Source organism: Mizuhopecten yessoensis, unplaced genomic scaffold (assembly GCF_002113885.1).
Source record: "Mizuhopecten yessoensis strain PY_sf001 unplaced genomic scaffold, ASM211388v2 scaffold1673, whole genome shotgun sequence".
Taxonomy (NCBI): Eukaryota; Metazoa; Mollusca; class Bivalvia; order Pectinida; family Pectinidae; genus Mizuhopecten; species Mizuhopecten yessoensis.
Genome location: NW_018404164.1, coordinates 167,918 through 188,216, shown reverse-complemented (window position 1 = coordinate 188,216; position 20,299 = coordinate 167,918). Strand labels below are relative to the sequence as shown.

Below are 20,299 nucleotides of genomic sequence, written 5' to 3'. Positions count from 1 at the left end.
TCAGAGTTTTGTCTATAAAAGATAAAGGCAAGGTTAAGGAGGGCCGTGTAAAGAGCAATATGTGTTCACATTTCAACATTGCCAAGAAATAATTTAACATTTCTGAGTAAATATTACCAATGTAAAAAAAAAATCTGATCACATTCCAGTATACTAAATTGATACTTTTTGTTACAAGAATGCATCAGAAGATCTAGAATTCTAAGTTAGTATACAGTATGACACAAGTTTCCTTTGTTCTGCAATAGAAACTTCATGGTACATATATATATATGTAATTGGGGTGTACATTTTGTCTCAGCAGTACTCTCTTTTGTTTTCGGATGCTATGATGCTATTTGAAGTTTATTGTAATAATGAAGTGATAAATTTCAAGAATACTGACACTCGATATTTCAAAAGAAATATTGATGTGTCTGTTGAATTGACCATAAATTAAACGTATTGTTATCAATATGAATACATTGCAGGTCCAAAGTGATATTGTTGTATTATAGAAATTAAGATTTTGTTATGTCTAGAGTTGTACACATTATTTCACTTTCTCACTCAATTTCCTTCAATATCTACTTTGTATTATTTATAATTATAAAAAGAAATGGGGACAAAGAGAAAGTAAACAGTTGTTTTGACCAATGTTATTGTGTGATGCAAGCACAATTATGGAAGTTTCGAAAATAGATATATTCATCCACAAATTTTTTATATAAAAAAATAACAGTAACAAATGCACATATTTGATATGTTAGCACTAACTGAAATATGTATTGATTGGTTTATTTACTGAATTTTTGAGATAATTGTATAGATTGAGTTGATCATACTGATACGTTGTACACTGCACCTTATATTAATTGCTTTAGGACAGATTTGTCAAAAGTGTCAGTGTTTTTCTGTTGACAGTTTTTGTGCCTGAAGAACATCAGAACTTTCCTGCAGACATGTAAAAGGGTGTTTGGTCTGCGAGATGCAGACCTGTTTGAACCCCAAGACCTCTTTGATGTCAAAGACTTCCGAAAGGTACTACTCAGATACCGATCACTAGAATTGGTTGTTGACAGCTGTGGAGCCAGAATCTTCATATTATACATATAATAAACAAAGGTTAAACAATGTGGTATTCAAAGTTCAGATCAATGGCACAAAAATGAGAATTACTTTTGATTTTGTTTAAAATCAAATTAATTATTATAATATCAGGGATGTACAATTGCCCTAGCCAGTTTCTCTAAGATATTTTGTCAAGGCTAGTTCAAGTTTTCAATATTCACTAGGAAAATATAGGCCAAGCCAGTTTAATTTTACTAAATCTGCCTTTTGGCTAATATATATATATTATATGATAGTTGAATTTCTATTTAAATTTGTGCTATCTTTCAGGTTCTGATGACATTGTCTCGTCTGTCAAAAACTGATACTGCACAAAGTCATTATAGGTAAGTACAGAAAAAAAGCTGTATCACTTCATACCTTATTCATCCCAGTCAGGGAATCTTTATCAGACAGTGTAGTACAGACTGGCCAACAGATCAACACAATACTACAACCCTGGTACATGTAAAGGGAGGGACACAATACAAATTTTATTGTACATTTGTAATTTTTTGAAATTTTAATAAACGGATTGATTAGATAAAATCAGCATAACTATCCGGTTGTTGGAACGCATGGAACTTGCCTAATGTATATTAAAGTTTATTAGTTACTACAATCCTCCTTCTACCTTCCCTTCTGAAATTTGGAAAGCCCATCCCAAAACATAATGAAGGAAAGGAGATCTTATTTGTGTTTCTAACTTGTTTGTTGGATACAAATTGTAAGTGAACTAAAGGGCATTGAAATGTTATATAAATGTGCAGCACAAGCTTTAGGACTTTATCAGGCACTCCCAATCCAGCTGATTAGCTGTCTAAGGCTGGAAATGATTCACTGATCAACGTATTGAATGAGTATTCAGCCAACAATATGATTCACATCCCATTAAAATAAATTCATATCCTTTCTTATCTCATTTATGAATCTTTTGGAATCAATATAACATCCATAAAATTTAGTATCAATCCATCATTTTGCATAACTTTTAAATTAAACCATTTCAGAATAAAATTGTGTTCAGCAAAGTGAAAAATTATTTAGAGCACATAGCTTTATGTTATTTCTGTTACGAGAATGCTGATGAGCTGATAGTGAATAAGCATCTTTTCTGCAGAAACAAACTGTCTATTATTTGTGTGTCAGCACATTTTTTTTTCTTGTTACTGATTATTTTGTTTTAAAAAAATCCTTTCTTATCCCATTCCTATTTGCTCTATTTAAAAGCTTTACAAGTAATTGGGATTTTGCCATAAAGCATTGGGCAATGTTCTAGGATGATGAAGCTAGGGTATCTGGAAACGATCATGGTACATATATTTACTTGTATGAACAGCTAATTTACTGAGTTTTGAGTAATGTGTATTTTGTTTAAAGCAGCTGTATTTAGAAAGTGGTAGAATGTTAATGATCAAGTGTTGAAGGCATTGTGAGGAGTAAAGCTGTTAAGTAAACTGTTATAATAATGATCTGCTATGTAACATCTACACAACACTGCCATCATTATACGGGGGAGCTTTGAGGTCTGGTTATATCACAGTTGCTTTTAATTTTCACATCTGGATTGGAGGTTCACCTTGCAGTTATCATACAACCCAACAAAAACATGTCCCATATATACTATTTGCCTCCTTGTTGCAATAACCACAATATAAAAAAAAGATAATTTCTATATATGTAGCTCCAAAAATAAAAGATGCAATCTGGAATATCTACACATATGTCTATGCCTTTATCAGCTGTCAATTATCTAAAATGAAGTCATCTTAAATGTTTTATTTACTTGTAAATTTTGCCTTTATAAACATATTTTGCTGAAGTTAAGGGTGTCAACATCTAGTTAAAAGGGGACATTTGCAGAACAAATACCACGAATCATGATACTGTAGCTTTAAATAATCTCATCCATCTGAAGAAGTCGCAGGCCTAGGGAAAAAATTGTGAGAAATCTAAGCAACTTCTCCTACAGTATCGTAAGACTTAGAAAAAATATTTGTCATGTAGCTTGCTGGAATTGAACTCATTCGTCATTGATATCAATTTTGTTCAAAGAAATGACCTTGACCCATTTCCAAGATCACTGGGGTCAAAGTGGAATATGTCAAAAAATTCAAATAATTCTGTCCGCTCAACTGCATGTCTGAGGCTAGAAACAAGATATTGATTTTATAACATGCTTGGGTAAAGGGTGGCCAGATTTGTTGAAATAAAGTTGCTTTTCTCACTTTCAAAGATAGGGGTCAAATCAGTTCAAAACTTCAAACAATTTTGTCTACAAAACACAGAACTTACTATGAGGCTAGAGTCCAGGACTATCTACAAGGTAGTTTGTTCAAGTGAATGACCTTGTCTCTTTTCATGTCATAGGAATCAAATATATTGAAAACTCAGTAACTTTTCTCCAGAATACAGAATTTGGAGGCATATAGAATTAGGATATTGTTCTGAAGGTTGTTGGGGTAAAGGGCTATCATGCTTATTCAAATAAATGAACTTGACCTATACTTAATGTCACCAAAATGTAGCATGCATCTGCTTGGATAAAATTGCTGTCAATTTCTTTGAATAGTTTACCTCTGCCCACAATACAATAGCAAATATTACTGTCACATGTTTGTTCATCAGTTTCAATTTTGTTATGCAGTTAAAAAAATATTCTTACTAATAAAATCAAATATTAGGGAGGTCATTCTTTTAAAGGTCAAGGTCATTTGAAGTTGATTCTTTCAATCTGATTAGCTGCTGATTTCTGCTCAATAACACAATTATTGTAAAATCTAGCATCAATCATTAATTCTAACCCCATTGTATAGCAAGCCTCTAATATTTTGAGGGTTAAAAGCCATATTAGGAGGTTATATACCCTGATATGGAGGTAAACCAAACTGATGACTTAAACTTTTCTTACCTCAATTGTAATAGGTAGATGTCTATCTTCTTTTAGGTCAAATGTCAAGTTGACTGGTCATTAAGGTTGAAAGATATATTCCCTTAAATTCATTTTACCTTATATAAGATGCTTAATTTCTCTATTAGCAGGTACTGTGTAATGTGTTATTTCATAAAGTCACTAAGTCAGGGGGAAATAAGATAAAGGCATGACCTGCACATGAGATAACACTTTTACACTATTCCATTTCATGTATCTACACTGTTATGCAAAAATATTGATTCCTCATTTGTTTGTCAGATACAAAGTCTTACAGTTCTGTTTGTCAGATACAAAGTCTTACAGTTCTGTTTGTCAGATACAAAGTCTTACAGTTCTGTTTGTCAGATACAAGGCCTTACAGGTTACGTTTGTTTGCAGCGGTTTCCCACCAAACCACAGAACACATCGAGCGCCTCCCCTCCCTGTGGCAGATGACGATGATGAGGATATCTATGGTAACCTACCTCGGATGGCACTGTAAGCAACTTTCTCATAAATCCTTTGCTGATCTGCTGTCTTATGCATACAGAAAAACCAGTTTCAAAAGCACTCATTTCTGACAATACTCACAATCATGGCAGAAGTCTCTGGTAACGGGCTATTTTTTCCTCAGGTGCATATGATCTTCCTCAAAAACTGAATCTCACTCTGCTAAATGTCGGGGTGACAGCTCCTGGTACAGTTTTATGTGCATCTTAATGAATTGAAAGCTGTTTATTTGATGTTTGTATTGTTGCGTAAAATCAGTGTTTTATTGTAACTAGTAACATTTTGCAATTAATGGTTAATGATAAACATGTTCATATATTTTGAAATAACATTTTAAAAAGGGGCTGAAGTTTTTATTCAAAGTATGGAAAAAAAGTTCTTAAATGTCTATGGAAAAAGGTGATTTCTTGTTTTTGCACTAGGAAATAACTCTGTTCCTCATGACTGATAATTTGATGATCATTACTATTGTTTCTACAGACGGACATGATATAGTGTTAAAGATTCAGATGTAACAGGAATTGAAATCCGTGTGACGTTTGTCTCTGTAGTGGATGTCTAACCCGTGTAATAGTTTGTGTTGTAGTAATACATTAAGCCTGTGTGTGATGTACAAGTGTCTTTATGATTCCAGTGACCATGACATGCCCCATGACCTCGAGCACACTGATACGGGACAGGATGAGAAGATTTATGATGATCTGTGCTCCATTAATCTTAATTCCATTTCACAGGTATTGTCATGGTGATATACCATCACAGTGCCATCTAGTGGAGGTTTACATGACATGATGTCTTGTATCACCCGGTCAATCTTGAATGTTCAGTGGATGTCTGCTTTATGTTCATGTTTTTGTTTTATTGAAAATTTTAGTTATTTCAGTTGTGCATGCGAGATAAATGCTATTGAAAGTGCTAATTGTCATGTAATGTATTCTAAAACTATCATGTATGGCAATGAATCTTAATATGATTAAAAAGTTCCTAACAAAATTTGTTCAATTTTTTTTCTGGTAATTATTATAATTCATTTTTGTCTTATATTTAATGGCGATATGTTAAAACCATACACAGATGAGTTTTAGAAACATGTATATGATCATTATTTTAAAATGTTCCTTTTCATCTTTTACCAAACATTTGTCTCCACATGGTAGTTTTCTGTTTGATATGTTTTCTGTTTGATATGTTACACTAATACATAAGTTGCATTTCCTGAAATCTCGAATGAAGCTTTGCATCACCATAAAACACATAAAAAGACAGAAAAATCATGTTTTAGTTTACAAACCTAAAATAAAAGACACAAAAATGTCTTAAAGATATTTATAAAAATAAATATCACACTGCAATATTACCATTGATGAGAAAAATGTCGTTAATACTATAATTAAGGTATAACTGTAAAAGTGGAAGTTATCACAGTGTGGAAATGGTCATGGTTTTTACCTTGAGAAATTTAGCATGAACAAATCTGTATTTAAGATTCTACAGATTATGAAAAAATGTACATGCATATATATGAATATAAAGATTTCAGAACCGTAACATTGTCACCACAAAAATATCCACACCAACATTTCCGTGATCAGTTCGAAGGGACACAACTTGAATATTTCCACATCTGAGAATTTCCACTTTCACTTCGATGGGTGAAAATGAGAGAAGTCTAGTTTGTCACTCATAGTTAAAGAATGTCTAAGAAAGCTAGTTGTTGACATTATACTTCCATGCACTCTAATCAAAGTTTCCCTTTTAAGTAAATATTTATTTGGCTGATTTGTTTCAGAGCCTTTACAATTAGCTTATAAAACTTTGAGTATAAAATGAATGGTGAAGCTTATAAAACTTTGAGTATAAAATGAATGGTGAAAAGCTTTCCATTTTTTTCAGCTTTATGTACCTTTATATGTATGGAAAGGAGCTTGCTTCATCCAAAGATGCATGTTGAACATTTAGTGTTGATATATGTACCTGTGTGTGTATGGTGTGAGTCACGTAGTGTTCCTCTCCTCTTGTCTTGCACCATGGTGTTTGCTTTTTGTTTTACATACCCTGTGCTACAGTGAAAATGATCTAGACGATAATGAGGAAATTTATGACAAAGTTTATCAAGATGACGATGAAGAAATTTACGAGGACTTATGCGCTCGGAGACACAAACGAGGGTCACATCCTGTAACTGTAAGTTACGTGTATACAACACTAATACATAACGATACACATTGTACCCTCTGATACAACACTAATACATAACGATACACATTGTACCCTCTGATACATAACAACACTCTTCAAACTCCACGGTTTTATCTTTTGCTGTTGTACACTATTCCTAATGGTTCACTAAACAACATCATCATGAGTGGAACTGACATTTTTAACTGAACCCCTTTAACGTGGAATGACTGTAGTCTTGTGGGACATTTTATAACATCGCTAATTCAAAATTGAGACAGGATGCAGTGTGTCTCATAAGTCCATGAAACGGTTAAGTATTATTGATATGGTAACTGAGCTACATTGGTATTTGAAGCAGTGGTCTGTTGTAACTAATTAATTATTGTTGATTCAGTAGCAGTAAGTATAACTGTGTGTGATTTCAATAACATACTTTAACTTATAATGAACAATTTCATATAATTTACAGAGTCCAGAACAATTACTGGTAATTTTATAACCTATAATTTACAAAAACACATAATCTTAGTACTTAACCAGTAGTTTCACATAAATGAATTTAAAAAAACCATATCTACCATTTTAATATCTTAATCACAATAAAGCAGAATTTTGATACATATACATTACTAATAATTCAATATCCTGTAACTTAATTGCATTGACACAGATTTTTTATGTGTTACTAATAATTCAGTTATCTGTAACTGAAGCTTTGCCAGCAAACTTAATATGCAATTTTTAACAATAATTCAGGACATTAATGCTTTACTGGTAATAAACCCTACAGCAGTACTCCTGGAGGGGACTATACCTTTGTACAGTGGTGGGACTGCACAACGACGCACCAAAAAATAGCTATGCACATAGTGCATACATCGTTCACCCATGGTGCACACAACTGTGGGATTTAACAATTGTTCGTCCCATTGTGTGCTTCTCTCCACACAACTGTGCGATTTAACAATCGTTCGTCCCAATGTGCGCTTCTCTCCACACAACTGTGCGATTTAACAATCGTTCGTCCCATTGTGCGCTTCTCTCCACACAGCTGTGCGATTTAACAATCGTTCGCCCTGTTGTGCGCTTCTCTCTGCACAAATGTGCGATTTGGTAGAATTGGTTGATTGATATTACAGAACGAAAAAATTCCAGAGCCCTCGTATGGTATAAGGATCACTGTATACATTGCTCATCACATTAATTAGGATTATGTTTAATTTTACAATGCATGTTACACAGCATTACAGTAACCGTTAGACTTTCAAGAATGAGTTTAGCTTCCAGGCAACAGAACAGGTAAATTACATTTTTATGATTGACCAGAGTTTTACCTGACATGTGCCTTACAAAGAGAGTTGATATGTGATACTGTATTCCGTCTTCAGTGAGTCAGTCCCCACCGGTTTTACCGATTTACCAGAGTTTGTACTCCCTCCTCAGTGATTCAGTCCCTCACTGGTATTACCGATTTACCAGAGTTTGTTCTCCCTCCTCAGTGAGTCAGTTCCTCACTGGTATTACCGATTTACCAGAGTTTGTATTCCCTCCTCAGTGAGTCAGTCCCTCACTGGTATTACCGATTTACCAGAGTTTGTATTCCCTCCTCAGTGAGTCTGTCCCCCACCGGTATTACCAGAGTTTGTACTACGCCCTCAGTGAGTCTGTCCCCTACCGGTATTACCACAGTATGTACTCCGTCCTCAGGGAGTCTGACCTCACCGGTATTACCAGAGTTTGTACTCCGTCCTCAGTGAGTCTGACCCCACTGGTATAACCAGAGTATGTACTACGCCCTCAGTGAGTCTGTCCCTCACCAGTATTACCAGAGTTTGTACTACGCCCTCAGTGAGTCTGTCCCCTACCGGTATTACCACAGTATGTACTCTGTCCTCAGTGAGTCTGACCCCACTGGTATAACCAGAGTATGTACTACGCCCTCAGTGAGTCTGTCCCCCACAGGTATTACCAGAGTTTGTACTACGCCCTCAGTGAGTCTGTCCTCTACCGTTATTACCACAGTTTGTACTCCGTCCTCAAGGAGTCTGTGCCCCACTGGTATTACCAGAGTTTGTACTCCGTCCTCAGTGAGTCTGTCCCCCACAGGTATTGCCAGAGTTTGTACTACGCCCTCAGTGGGTCTGCCCCCTACCGGAATTACCACAGTATGTACTCCATCCTCAGTGAGTCTGACCCCACTGGTATTACCAGAGTTTATGTACTACGCCCTCAGTGAGTCTGTCCCCCACAGGTATTGCCAGAGTTTGTACTACGCCCTCAGTGAGTCTGCCCCCTACCGGAATTACCACAGTATGTACTCCGTCCTCAGTGAGTCTGACCCCACTGGTATTACCAGAGTATGTACTACGCCCGCAGTGAGTCTGTCCCCACTGGTATTACCAGAGTTTGTACTCCGTCCTCAGTGAGTCTGACCCCTACCGGTATTACCAGAGTTTGTATTCTGTCCTCAGTGAGTCTGTCCCCCACCGGTATTACCGTAATTTGTATTCCGTCCTCAGTGAGTCTGTCCCCCACCGGTATTACCGTAATTTGTATTCCATCTTCACTGAGTCTGTCCCCCACTGGTATTACCAGAGTTTGTACTACGCCCTCAGTGAGTCTGTCCCCTACCGGTATTACCACAGTATGTACTCCGTCCTCAGTGAGTCTGACCTCACCAGTATTACCAGAGTTTGTACTATTACCGTAATTTGTATTCCGTCCTCAGTGAGTCTGTCCCCCACAGGTATTACCAGAGTTTGTACTACGCAGGGAGTCTGTGTGTCCCCTACCGTTATTACCACAGTATGTACTCCGTCCTCAGTGAGTCTGACCTCACCAGTATTACCAGAGTTTGTACTCCGTCCTCAATGAGTCTGACCCCACTGGTATTACCAGAGTATATGTACTACGCCCTCAGTGCGTCTGTGCCCCACTGGTATTACCAGAGTTTGTACTACGCCCTCAGGGAGTCTGTGCCCCACCGGTATTACCAGAGTTTGTACTACGCCCTCAGGGAGTCTGTGCCCCACCGGTATTACCAGAGTTTGTACTATGCCCTCAGTGAGTCTGTCCCCTACCGGTATTTCCAGAGTTTGTACTACGCCCTCAGTGAGTCTGTACCCTACCGGTATTACCACAGTATGTACTCCGTCCTCAGTGAGTCTGTCCCCACTGGTATTACCAGAGTTTGTACTACACCCTCAGTGAGTCTGTACCCTACCGGTATTACCACAGTATGTACTCCGTCCTCAGTGAGTCTGACCCTACCGGTATTACCAGAGTTTGTACTCCATCCTCAGTGAGTCTGACCCACTGGTATTACCAGAGTATGTACTACGCCCGCAGTGAGTCTGTCCCCTACCGGTATTACCACAGTATGTACTCCATCCTCAGTGAGTCTGACCCCACCGGTATTACCAGAGTTTGTACTACGCCCGCAGTGAGTCTGTCCCCCACCGGTATTACCAGAGTTTGTACTACGCCCTCAGTGAGTCTGTCCCCTACCGGTATTACCACAGTATGTACTCTGTCCTCAGTGAGTCTGACCCCACTGGTATTACCAGAGTAAATGTACTACGCCCTCAGTGAGTCTGTCCCCTACCGGTATTACCACAGTTTGTACTCCGTCCTCAGTGAGTCTGACCCCACTGGTATTACCAGAGTTTGTACTACGCCCTCAGTGAGTCTGTCCCCTACTGGTATTACCACAGTTTGTACTCTGTCCTCAGTGAGTCTGTCCCCTACCGGTATTACCACAGTTTGTACTCCGCCCTCAGTGAGTCTGTCCCCTACCGGTATTACCACAGTATGTACTCCGTCCTCAGTTAGTCTGACCCCACTGGTATTACCAGAGTTTGTACTCCGTCCTCAGTGAGTCTGACCCCACTGGTATTACCACAGTATGTACTCCGTCCTCAGTTAGTCTGACCCCACTGGTATTACCAGAGTATGTACTCCGTCCTCAGTGAGTCTGTCCCCACCGGTATTACCAGAGTATGTACTCCATCCTCAGTGAGTAAGTCCATCTATCACATTGTCCAGGGAATATCTTGCGTACTCCGTCTTTAATCCTAAAGTTTGATCTCATTCCCCACTATACATATATGATCCTTTGCTCATTTTTGATACGAAATGTCCAGATGTGGAGAACACTTTTCCTTGTTAGATATCCTGAACTTTGTTACAAGATTATTTTTTTATTCACTACTGGTAACTATACATTTCCAGGAATTTAACCTTCATGCTTAAACTTACATCAATGCAGAAAAAACTTTTGATGTGGAAAAAACTAACTCCTGATGCATTGATATCATTGCACTTTTTAGATATAGTATTACGCTTCCCCAGGTAGATGTTTTACCAATACAGGACAAGGTCAGAGGGGGATAGTGAGAGCTATTTGTTCTCATACAGATAAATACCAAAAGACAATAGTATAATCTTCATTATAATCAGGTGCTAACTGGAGTTAAGGCACTATGAAAATAGTCATTAACTCATTCACCCCTGAAATTTCATAATGAACTATTCCAGCCTTTGAATTGGGAGAGTTCAAATTTGTCTTCAGGGGTGAATGAGTTAAGAATCATAAGTGTTAACAAATCGGAAGATCATTTAATATTAGTGTTTACCAGCTTTTAGAACCATATGGACAGCAATGTTCAGTAGTGTTAATGCATGGATTGACATATGACATGATTCAGCATCTTGATGTTGTAAAATCCAGCTGTCCTGTAATTTGTATACGTTGTTGTTGTGATCTATATAAACCTTGTTCAGAGAGCAACGTGAACTGCCTGTATGGTCCAATAATTCACAATAAGACAAAGAAATTGGTTCATTGTTAACATCTAAGTTTAAAGGTTTGTTTATCAGCTTATATTTATGCTTCTTTGCATTTGATAATAGCTATCCTCAGATTGTGATCGTTCTATATTTAGTTATCAGTTAATGACACACATCTGGTAACTTTTGATGTCTGATAGTAATTAGTTCTTCATTTCTTTGATCAATAAAGAATTATTATGGAACAAAATAATTTAAGAAGTTATTTATATCAACACCAGCCAGGAATGTCCAGTTTATTTTAAAATTCCTAATTTGCACAAATTCAGATGCTTTCTTTAAGATATCTATATGTTGAAATTGATAAGTATCACATTTTTGCTTAATCAAATTAAACATCCAATAGAAAGCTGTATTAAATATGTGTTTTAGATTTAACTTACTCTCTCTCCATTTATAACTAGTGTGGGTTCCTCTCTTCTTAAACTAAGATCAATCCTCCATGGAATTTTGACAATGTGAATTGTTTTCTTCTAGCCCTCAGAGTTACCTCCCCCTGTTACAAAGCTTGACTACTGTGTGAAAGAAATTCACGACACGGAGAAGAACTACGTAGATGCTTTGACCATGTTGGTGCAGGTTAGTATTGTTGTACACAAGCTGTGATCTAGGAAGTCTAAATACTTGCCAATAGGAAAATAAGATTGTAAGATAACATGCTGGAGGAATGATTGGCAAATGTCTAATGCTAATGTTTGTGATTGGAACTCTTTGGTGACTAATTTTGCCACTAAACCTATTCTTTTAATACATTTCCAATGTAAATATACTTCACAAGTCTAAACTTTTGGGTTATTGGTGATCTCACACTAGTTTTCACTCCTTTGATGTTAATGACATTACACAATTTCTTACATGTGATTGAGTACCAACCCATTGATGTTAATGACATTACACAATTTCTTAAGTGTGATTGACTACTGATCCGTTTAATCACAGCACTTCACAAAGCCACTGAGGGATGTGATACCGGCTACAGACCGCGATGTGATATTTGCACACATAGAGGTGAGATTTTCAATATTTCGACCCACATAGACGATTTAGACCTATATCATTTTAGGATAAAATCAAATATCCTTGATTGTTTAGCAATTACATACTTACTTGACAGATCTTTCTTAGATATTATATATATAGGTTCCCTTTAGTCTGAAGTTGCGCATGTTTTATTTTGAGACTATCGGTAATCGTTGGGCAGCCATCTTGGATTTTGACAGTTGAGAAAGGTTATCACTATTTCCCATGAAGCCCGGCAGACATCTTGGATATGACTGTTGACATTTTTAATAGCTATTTCTCAGAAAAGGAAATTTCAGTCTCAATTTAAATAAGTAATGTGGTTCCTCATGTTCTGTAGTTTTGCATATATTCCACTTTGAGCTTTAAGCAGCTTGATCAAAAAAAGAAAAATCAGACTACCAGAAATCAGGAAACTCTTTCATTACATATTAATTTCTGTATGAATGCTAGGAAATAGTCAACCTTCAATCTCATCTAAAAAGGACCATGTACAGTGTATTTTTTAGGAGAGACACAAAATTAGGGAGGGGGCTTAATTGCAAGCACCCAACCTGTTCTCTGGACATTTGCCAAAGTGGGGCATATTTGCGGTCAAATATTTTGAAAAACATTTTAAATCTTAAGTACTTCTTACTGAAATGAGGTGATTTACTGCATGTGTTCCTGTTTTCTTGTCCAGAAAATGTTAGAGATTCATACAGCCCTATTGGTGGAGCTGCAGCAAGCCTGTCAAGTTGCATGTTCTGTCGCAACTGGTTCGGGTAGCAAAATTGCTGAGGTTTTCATCAAGTGGAAGTCAAAGCTACTCGTATATGGCGACTACTGTTCAAACCTACCGAAGGCACAGGAAAAAATAGATGACATTCTTAAGCGAAATGACACAACGGTTAAAGCACAAGTAGAGGTGAGTTTAGTTTGGATTAAAAAAATTCAAGATAAGTTGAGACTGTATAGCAAAATATTTTTGTTGCAAAAATGTTGGTAATGTTATCTTAAAATTAAATTTTTGGAATCTGTTATACATACTATAGACTTTTTACATGTCAATTTTTGCCTTAAAATCCATTGATTGAAGGTACATATCGGACGCGCTAATATGAAGCCGGTAAAAACGTAACTATGTAAATGTGTAAAGTTACATTTTGTCAATATTACATATACTCATACCTCAAAGAGTGATAGTTGGCTAGCATATTCACTAATGAGAATAAAATATATCTGATAACAAAACATGATTAATCAAGATTTATTTTTTTCCGTAAAGATGGTTGTTTACATTACATTTTATCTGTGAGCTGCAGTCCATGACCTTTTGCCTTTTCAGTGTTCAGCAATACAATTCAATTCATTTGATGAATATTGCCAGTTTGCTAGGTGTTCAAAATTTACAAACTTAAGATTTTTCAGTCCTGTCAATGTACATATCTGTGAGTTTTGTATTTGTTTGTCCTGTTCATGTACATATCTGTGAGTTTTGTATTTTTTTTGTCTGTGAGTATTGTATTTTTCAGACCTGTGAAAAACGTGCAAATGAGGGCAAGTTTAAGCTACGTGATTTATTACATGTTCCTATGCAGCGGGTCCTGAAGTATCATCTCCTTCTTCGGGTAAGCTATATCTTCTCTTGCTCTCATTTCCAGTTATTATAAATAATTAAAAAAGAATAACAGATGTTTTTGTCCAAACCAGGTATTTTTAAGTATGTGCATTTTGATCACAAAGGAATAATGTTAATACCTTACAAAAGCAAAACGGAAAGAAATATTTTAATGGTATCTAGTATACATGAATGTTAGACCAAGGCTCAATACCATCTAGTTACCACTACAAGGAAAACTGATTCTTTTGCTTTAGACAAAAAACAGAATCTTATCTAGATGATTTTAAATAAGATTTTGTAATATCAAGTTACTATTAAATGAACATTGAATCATCTAGTTACTGTAAGATAAAGGCTTGGACATATCTAGTTACTGTGAGATAAACGCTTGGACATGTCTAGTTACTGTGAGATAAACGCTTGGACATGTCTAGTCACTGTGTGATAAACGCTTGGACATATCTAGTTACTGTGAGATCAAGGCTTGGACATGTCTAGTTACTGTGTGATAAAGGCTTGGCCATATCTAGTTATTGTCAGATGAAGAGTGAGCCATATCCAGCTACTGTTGGATGAAGAGTGAATCATATTTAGATATTGTCAGATAAAGGCTTGGACATATCAAGTTATTGTCGGATGGAAAGTGAGCACTATCCTGTTACTGTTGGATGAAGAGTGAATCATATTTAGATATTGTCAGATAAAGGCTTGGACATATCCAGTTATTGTCAGATGGAAAGTGAGCACTATCCTGTTACTGTTGGATGAAGAGTGAATCATATTTAGATATTGTCAGATAAAGGCTTGGACATATCAAGTTATTGTCAGATTGAAAGTGAGCACTATCCTTTTACTGTTGGATGAAGAGGGAATCATATCGAGATATTGTCAGATAAAGGCGTGGACATATCAAGTAATTGTCAGATGAAGAGTGAGCCATATCCAGCTACTGTTGGATGAGGAGTGAATCATATCTAGATATTGTCAGATAAAGTCTTGGACGTATCAAGTTATTGTCAGATGGAAAGTGAGCACTATCCTGTTCCTGTTGGATGAAGAGGGAATCATATCGAGATATTGTCAGATAATGGCTTTGACATATCAAGTTATTGTCAGATTGAAAGGGAGCACTATCCTTTTACTGTTGGATGAAGAGTGAATCATATCTAGATATTGTCAGATAATGGCATGGACATATCTAGTTATTGTCAGATAAAGGCTTGGCCCTATCTAGTTATTGTCAGATGAAGAGTGAGCCATATCCAGCTACTGTTGGATGAGGAGTGAATCATATCTAGATATTGTCAGATAAAGTCTTGGACGTATCAAGTTATTGTCAGATGGAAAGTGAGCACTATCCTGTACCTGTTGGATGAAGAGTGAATCATATTTAGATATTGTCAGATAAAGGCTTGGACATATCCAGTTATTGTCAGATGGAAAGTGAGCACTATCCGGTTACTGTTGGATGAAGAGTGAATCATATTTAGATATTGTCAGATAAAGGCTTGGACATATCCAGTTATTGTCAGATGGAAAGTGAGCACTATCCTGTTCCTGTTGGATGAAGAGGGAATCATATCGAGATATTGTCAGATAATGGCTTTGACATATCAAGTTATTGTCAGATTGAAAGGGAGCACTATCCTTTTACTGTTGGATGAGGAGTGAATCATATCTAGATATTGTCAGATAATGGCATGGACATATCAAGTAATTGTCAGATGAAGAGTGAGCCATATCCAGCTACTGTTGGATGAAGAGTGAATCATATTTAGATATTGTCAGATAAAGGCTTGGACATATCAAGTTATTGTCAGATGGAAAGTGAGCACTATCCTGTACCTGTTGGATGAAGAGTGAATCATATTTAGATATTGTCAGATAAAGGCTTGGACATATCCAGTTATTGTCAGATGGAAAGTGAGCACTATCCTTTTACTGTTGGATGAGGAGTGAATCATATCGAGATATTGTCAGATAATGGCTTTGACATATCAAGTTATTGTCAGATTGAAAGGGAGCACTATCCTTTTACTGTTGGATGAAGTGTGAATCATATCAAGATATTGTCAGATAATGGCTTGGACATATCTAGTTATTGTCAGATGGAAAGTGAGCACTATCCGGTTACTGTTGGATGAAGAGTGAATCATATCTAGATATTGTCAGATAATGGCATGGACATATCAAGTAATTGTCAGATGAAGAGTGAGCCATATCCAGCTACTGTTGGATGAGGAGTGAATCATATCGAGATATTGTCAGATAATGGCTTGGACATATCAAGTTATTGTCGGATGGAAAGTGAGCACTATCCTGTTACTGTTGGATGAAGAGTGAATCATATCTAGATATTGTCAGATAATGGCTTGGACATATCAAGTTATTTTCAGATTGAAAGTGAGCACTATCCTTTTACTGTTGGATGAAGTGTGAATCATATCAAGATATTGTCAGATAATGGCTTGGACATATCAAGTGATTGTCAGATTGAAAGTGAGCACTATCCTTTTACTGTTGGATGAGGAGTGAATCATATCTAGATATTGTCAGATAAAGGCTTGGACATATCAAGTTATTGTCGGATGGAAAGTGAGCACTATCCTGTTCCTGTTGGATGAAGAATGAATCATATCGAGATATTGTCAGATAAAGGCTTGGACATATCAAGTAATTGTCAGATGAAGAGTGAGCCATATCCAGCTACTGTTGGATGAGGAGTGAATCATATCGAGATATTGTCAGATAAAGGCGTGGACATATCAAGTAATTGTCAGATGAAGAGTGAGCCATATCCAGCTACTGTTGGATGAAGAGTGAATCATATTTAGATATTGTCAGATAAAGGCTTGGACATATCAAGTAATTGTCAGATGAAGAGTGAGCCATATCCAGCTACTGTTGGATGAGGAGTGAATCATATCGAGATATTGTCAGATAATGGCTTGGACATATCAAGTGATTGTCAGATTGAAAGTGAGCACTATCCTTTTACTGTTGGATGAGGAGTGAATCATATCGAGATATTGTCAGATAAAGGCTTGGACATATCAAGTTATTGTCGGATGGAAAGTGAGCACTATCCTGTTACTGTTGGATGAAGAGTGAATCATATCGAGATATTGTCAGATAATGGCTTGGACATATCAAGTTATTGTCAGATTGAAAGTGAGCACTATCCTTTTACTGTTGGATGAAGAGTGAATCATATCGAGATATTGTCAGATAAAGGCTTGGACATATCAAGTTATTGTCAGATAGAAAGTGAGCACTATCCTGTTCCTGTTGGGTGAAGAGTGAATCATATCGAGATGTTGTCAGATAATGGCTTTGACATATCAAGTTATTGTCAGATGGAAAGTGAGCACTATCCGGTTACTGTTGGATGAAGAGTGAATCATATCTAGATATTGTCAGATAAAGTCTTGGACATATCAAGTTATTGTCAGATGGAAAGTGAGCACTATCCTGTTACTGTTACTTGTTTTAGGAGCTAATGCGACAGACGAACAAGAATTCAGAAGACATCCGTACACTTGAGGCTGGCCTCGAGGCTATGATGGTGCGTCCCTTTGGTTCTTTTTAATTTCTGTTTAATATAGAATTCACTTTCCATTCTATGATAATGTTCTTTTTTGCTGTTATTTTTAAAAGTTGTAACAATCATATTTGATTACATGTATTGTGAAATATATATGCTGGATTTCTGCTAGGTACATCCCAATTGATTCATAGCGGGCACAAAGTAATTAAGTAGAAAAAATAATAATATAATAATCGTCATATTGTTAAAGGGACTATAATGGTAAATATCACTGTTAAAAAATATAAAGAGTGTCATTTTCAGAAAATATGGCACAAAACTGACACTTTCTCTTAATAGCACTAATTAAAAGTGTCTGCCAACATATTTGATAATTGCATATAATGCTCTCATTTTAATTCAACGTTCCGCTTGTATTGCATAATATTTAGTCTTGTACGAGTAGTACTGCGCATGCGTTTGTCCGAAAAAAATAATAACAGGGCGCAGCTATGCGAAGCCAGCTGGAGTCTTTGGTGACGAAGATGGCAAAGTAAACAGGGAGATTAAAGACCTTAAAAGAGGCAAGCCAAGAGGGTTACACAGAAATGCAGGAGACACATCTAGGAACAGACAAAATAAAATTTGATTCCGACTTTCCACATAAATATATATATGCATCTCTGATCCCCTTTTGGGCTTCTGCTAGCTAAATTTCGTCGCCAGCAATCGATGACTTGAACTATTTAAAATACGATAATCATCTGTGGTAATTGTGTTTTACAATGAACCAGGATTATTTTATGATAAAATAATAGTATATAGCAACAAGACATGCATCAGAAAGGAGAAACAAGGTGTAAAACATGACACACATGTCTTTGTTTACATACACCTCGGTTTCCATTTTTGCTGTGACAGGGCAAGACAGAATTGCCACGTGACGGACCATGTGATCTATTCGGTAGTCTTCGACGTAAACGAGCATGGCACCGTATACAAACAGCAGCCGAGAAACACACAATTTCAATCCCAGAAAATGTGTCCATATACACCAAAGTTGACAGTATGGCCGCGTAAATCTCTTTAATTTTTGCCGACTTAAGCATTTATAGCACTAATTTCCTTTTTCCTGAGTATGAAATGTGCAAAATAATACTTTGAGTCACTTGGGATAATTAAGTTATTATAGTACCTGAGGGGTAATTAAGCACAATCAGAATGTTTATCATAAATTTGGGGAAAACAATGTGAAAGATATTTTCATGATTTGATGGTGCCTTTTTGTATGTCTATAGGATTTGTCGCTGTATGTGAATGAAGTTAAAAGGGACAACGAAACACTGTCCTTGATAGCAGAGATACAGAACAGGTAGGTATAGGAGATACAGAAATGGTAGATATCAGATATCGGAGATACAGGAAAGGTAGATATCAGAAACAGAACAAGTGATATAAGAAATACAAAAAAGGTAGATATCAGAAATACAGAAATGGTAGATATCAGATATCAGAGATACATGAAAGGTAGATATCAGATACAGAACAAGTGATATCAGAAATACAAAAAAGGTAGATATCAGAGATACAGAAATGGTAGATATCAGATATCAGAGATACATGAAAGGTAGATATCATTTACAAGATATACAAAAAAAGGGTAGATATCAGATATTACATACAGAAAAGGTAGATATCAGATACAGAAAAGGTAGATATAAGATATCAGATATACAGAAAAGGTAGATAACAGATATCAAAAATATAAAACAGGTAGATATCTGTGATATAGGAATGGTAGATATTATATCAGATATACAGAAAAAGAGAAGATATCAGTGATACAGAACAGGTAGATATCAGATATCAGAGATACAGAACAGGTAGATATCGGATATCAGAGATACAGAACAGGTAGAGATCAGATATCGGAGATACAGAACAGGTAGATATCAGAGATACAGAACAGGTAGATATCAGATATCAGAGATACAGAACAGGTAGATATCTGATGTCAGAGATACAGAACAGGTAGATATCAGATATCAGAGATACAGAACAGGCATATATCAGAGATACAGAACAGGTAGATATCTGATGTCAGAGATACAGCACAGGTAGATATCAGATACCAGAGATACAGAACAGGCATATATCAGAAATACAGAACAGGTAGATATCAGATATCAGAGATACAGAACAGGTAGATATCTGATATCAAAGATACAGAACAGGTAGATATCAGATATTAGAGATACAGAACAGGTAGATATCAGATATCAAAGATACAGAACAGGTAGATATCAGAGATACAGAACAGGTAGATATCAGATATCAGAGATACAGAACAGGTAGATATCAGATATACTTACATTTTTTTTATACTTGGCTGGTATGAAAAACAAAAGTTTATTGAATATGGTTAACTTGCACGTAAAATGTACAATTTCATTAAATAGATAAAAATGATAATTTCAACCCCTTTCGAGAGCTGTGTTTTTGTCTGAGTGTTTTTACTTTTTAATAATCCCCTATGTATTATTTTACCCAACTTTTGATTATTTATTTTTCAGTATTGGTGATTTACAAATGGTGAGTAACCTTGTTT

At 36.2% G+C, this 20,299-nt stretch overlaps 1 protein-coding gene across 9 annotated transcripts in view; it reads left to right on the top strand.

The window, feature by feature from the left end:
* The window catches only part of LOC110466438 (protein vav-like), a 62,993-nt gene that overhangs the window by 1,822 nt on the left and 40,872 nt on the right, over window positions 1-20,299 (top strand). For 7 of the 9 annotated variants that reach the window (XM_021522961.1, XM_021522986.1, XM_021522945.1 and 4 more), the window contains exons 2-13: window positions 904-1,020; window positions 1,381-1,436; window positions 4,403-4,501; window positions 6,580-6,697; window positions 7,164-7,181; window positions 12,020-12,121; window positions 12,482-12,550; window positions 13,245-13,469; window positions 14,077-14,172; window positions 17,659-17,730; window positions 18,990-19,063; window positions 20,265-20,283. In XM_021522961.1, coding sequence (XP_021378636.1) covers window positions 904-1,020; window positions 1,381-1,436; window positions 4,403-4,501; window positions 6,580-6,697; window positions 7,164-7,181; window positions 12,020-12,121; window positions 12,482-12,550; window positions 13,245-13,469; window positions 14,077-14,172; window positions 17,659-17,730; window positions 18,990-19,063; window positions 20,265-20,283 — 1,065 coding nt within the window. Of the gene's footprint in view, window positions 1-903; window positions 1,021-1,380; window positions 1,437-4,402; window positions 4,502-5,147; window positions 5,248-6,579; window positions 6,698-7,163; window positions 7,182-12,019; window positions 12,122-12,481; window positions 12,551-13,244; window positions 13,470-14,076; window positions 14,173-17,658; window positions 17,731-18,989; window positions 19,064-20,264; window positions 20,284-20,299 lie in introns of all 9 variants that reach the window. The other 2 variants (XM_021522953.1, XM_021522978.1) reach the window with 2 other exon arrangements.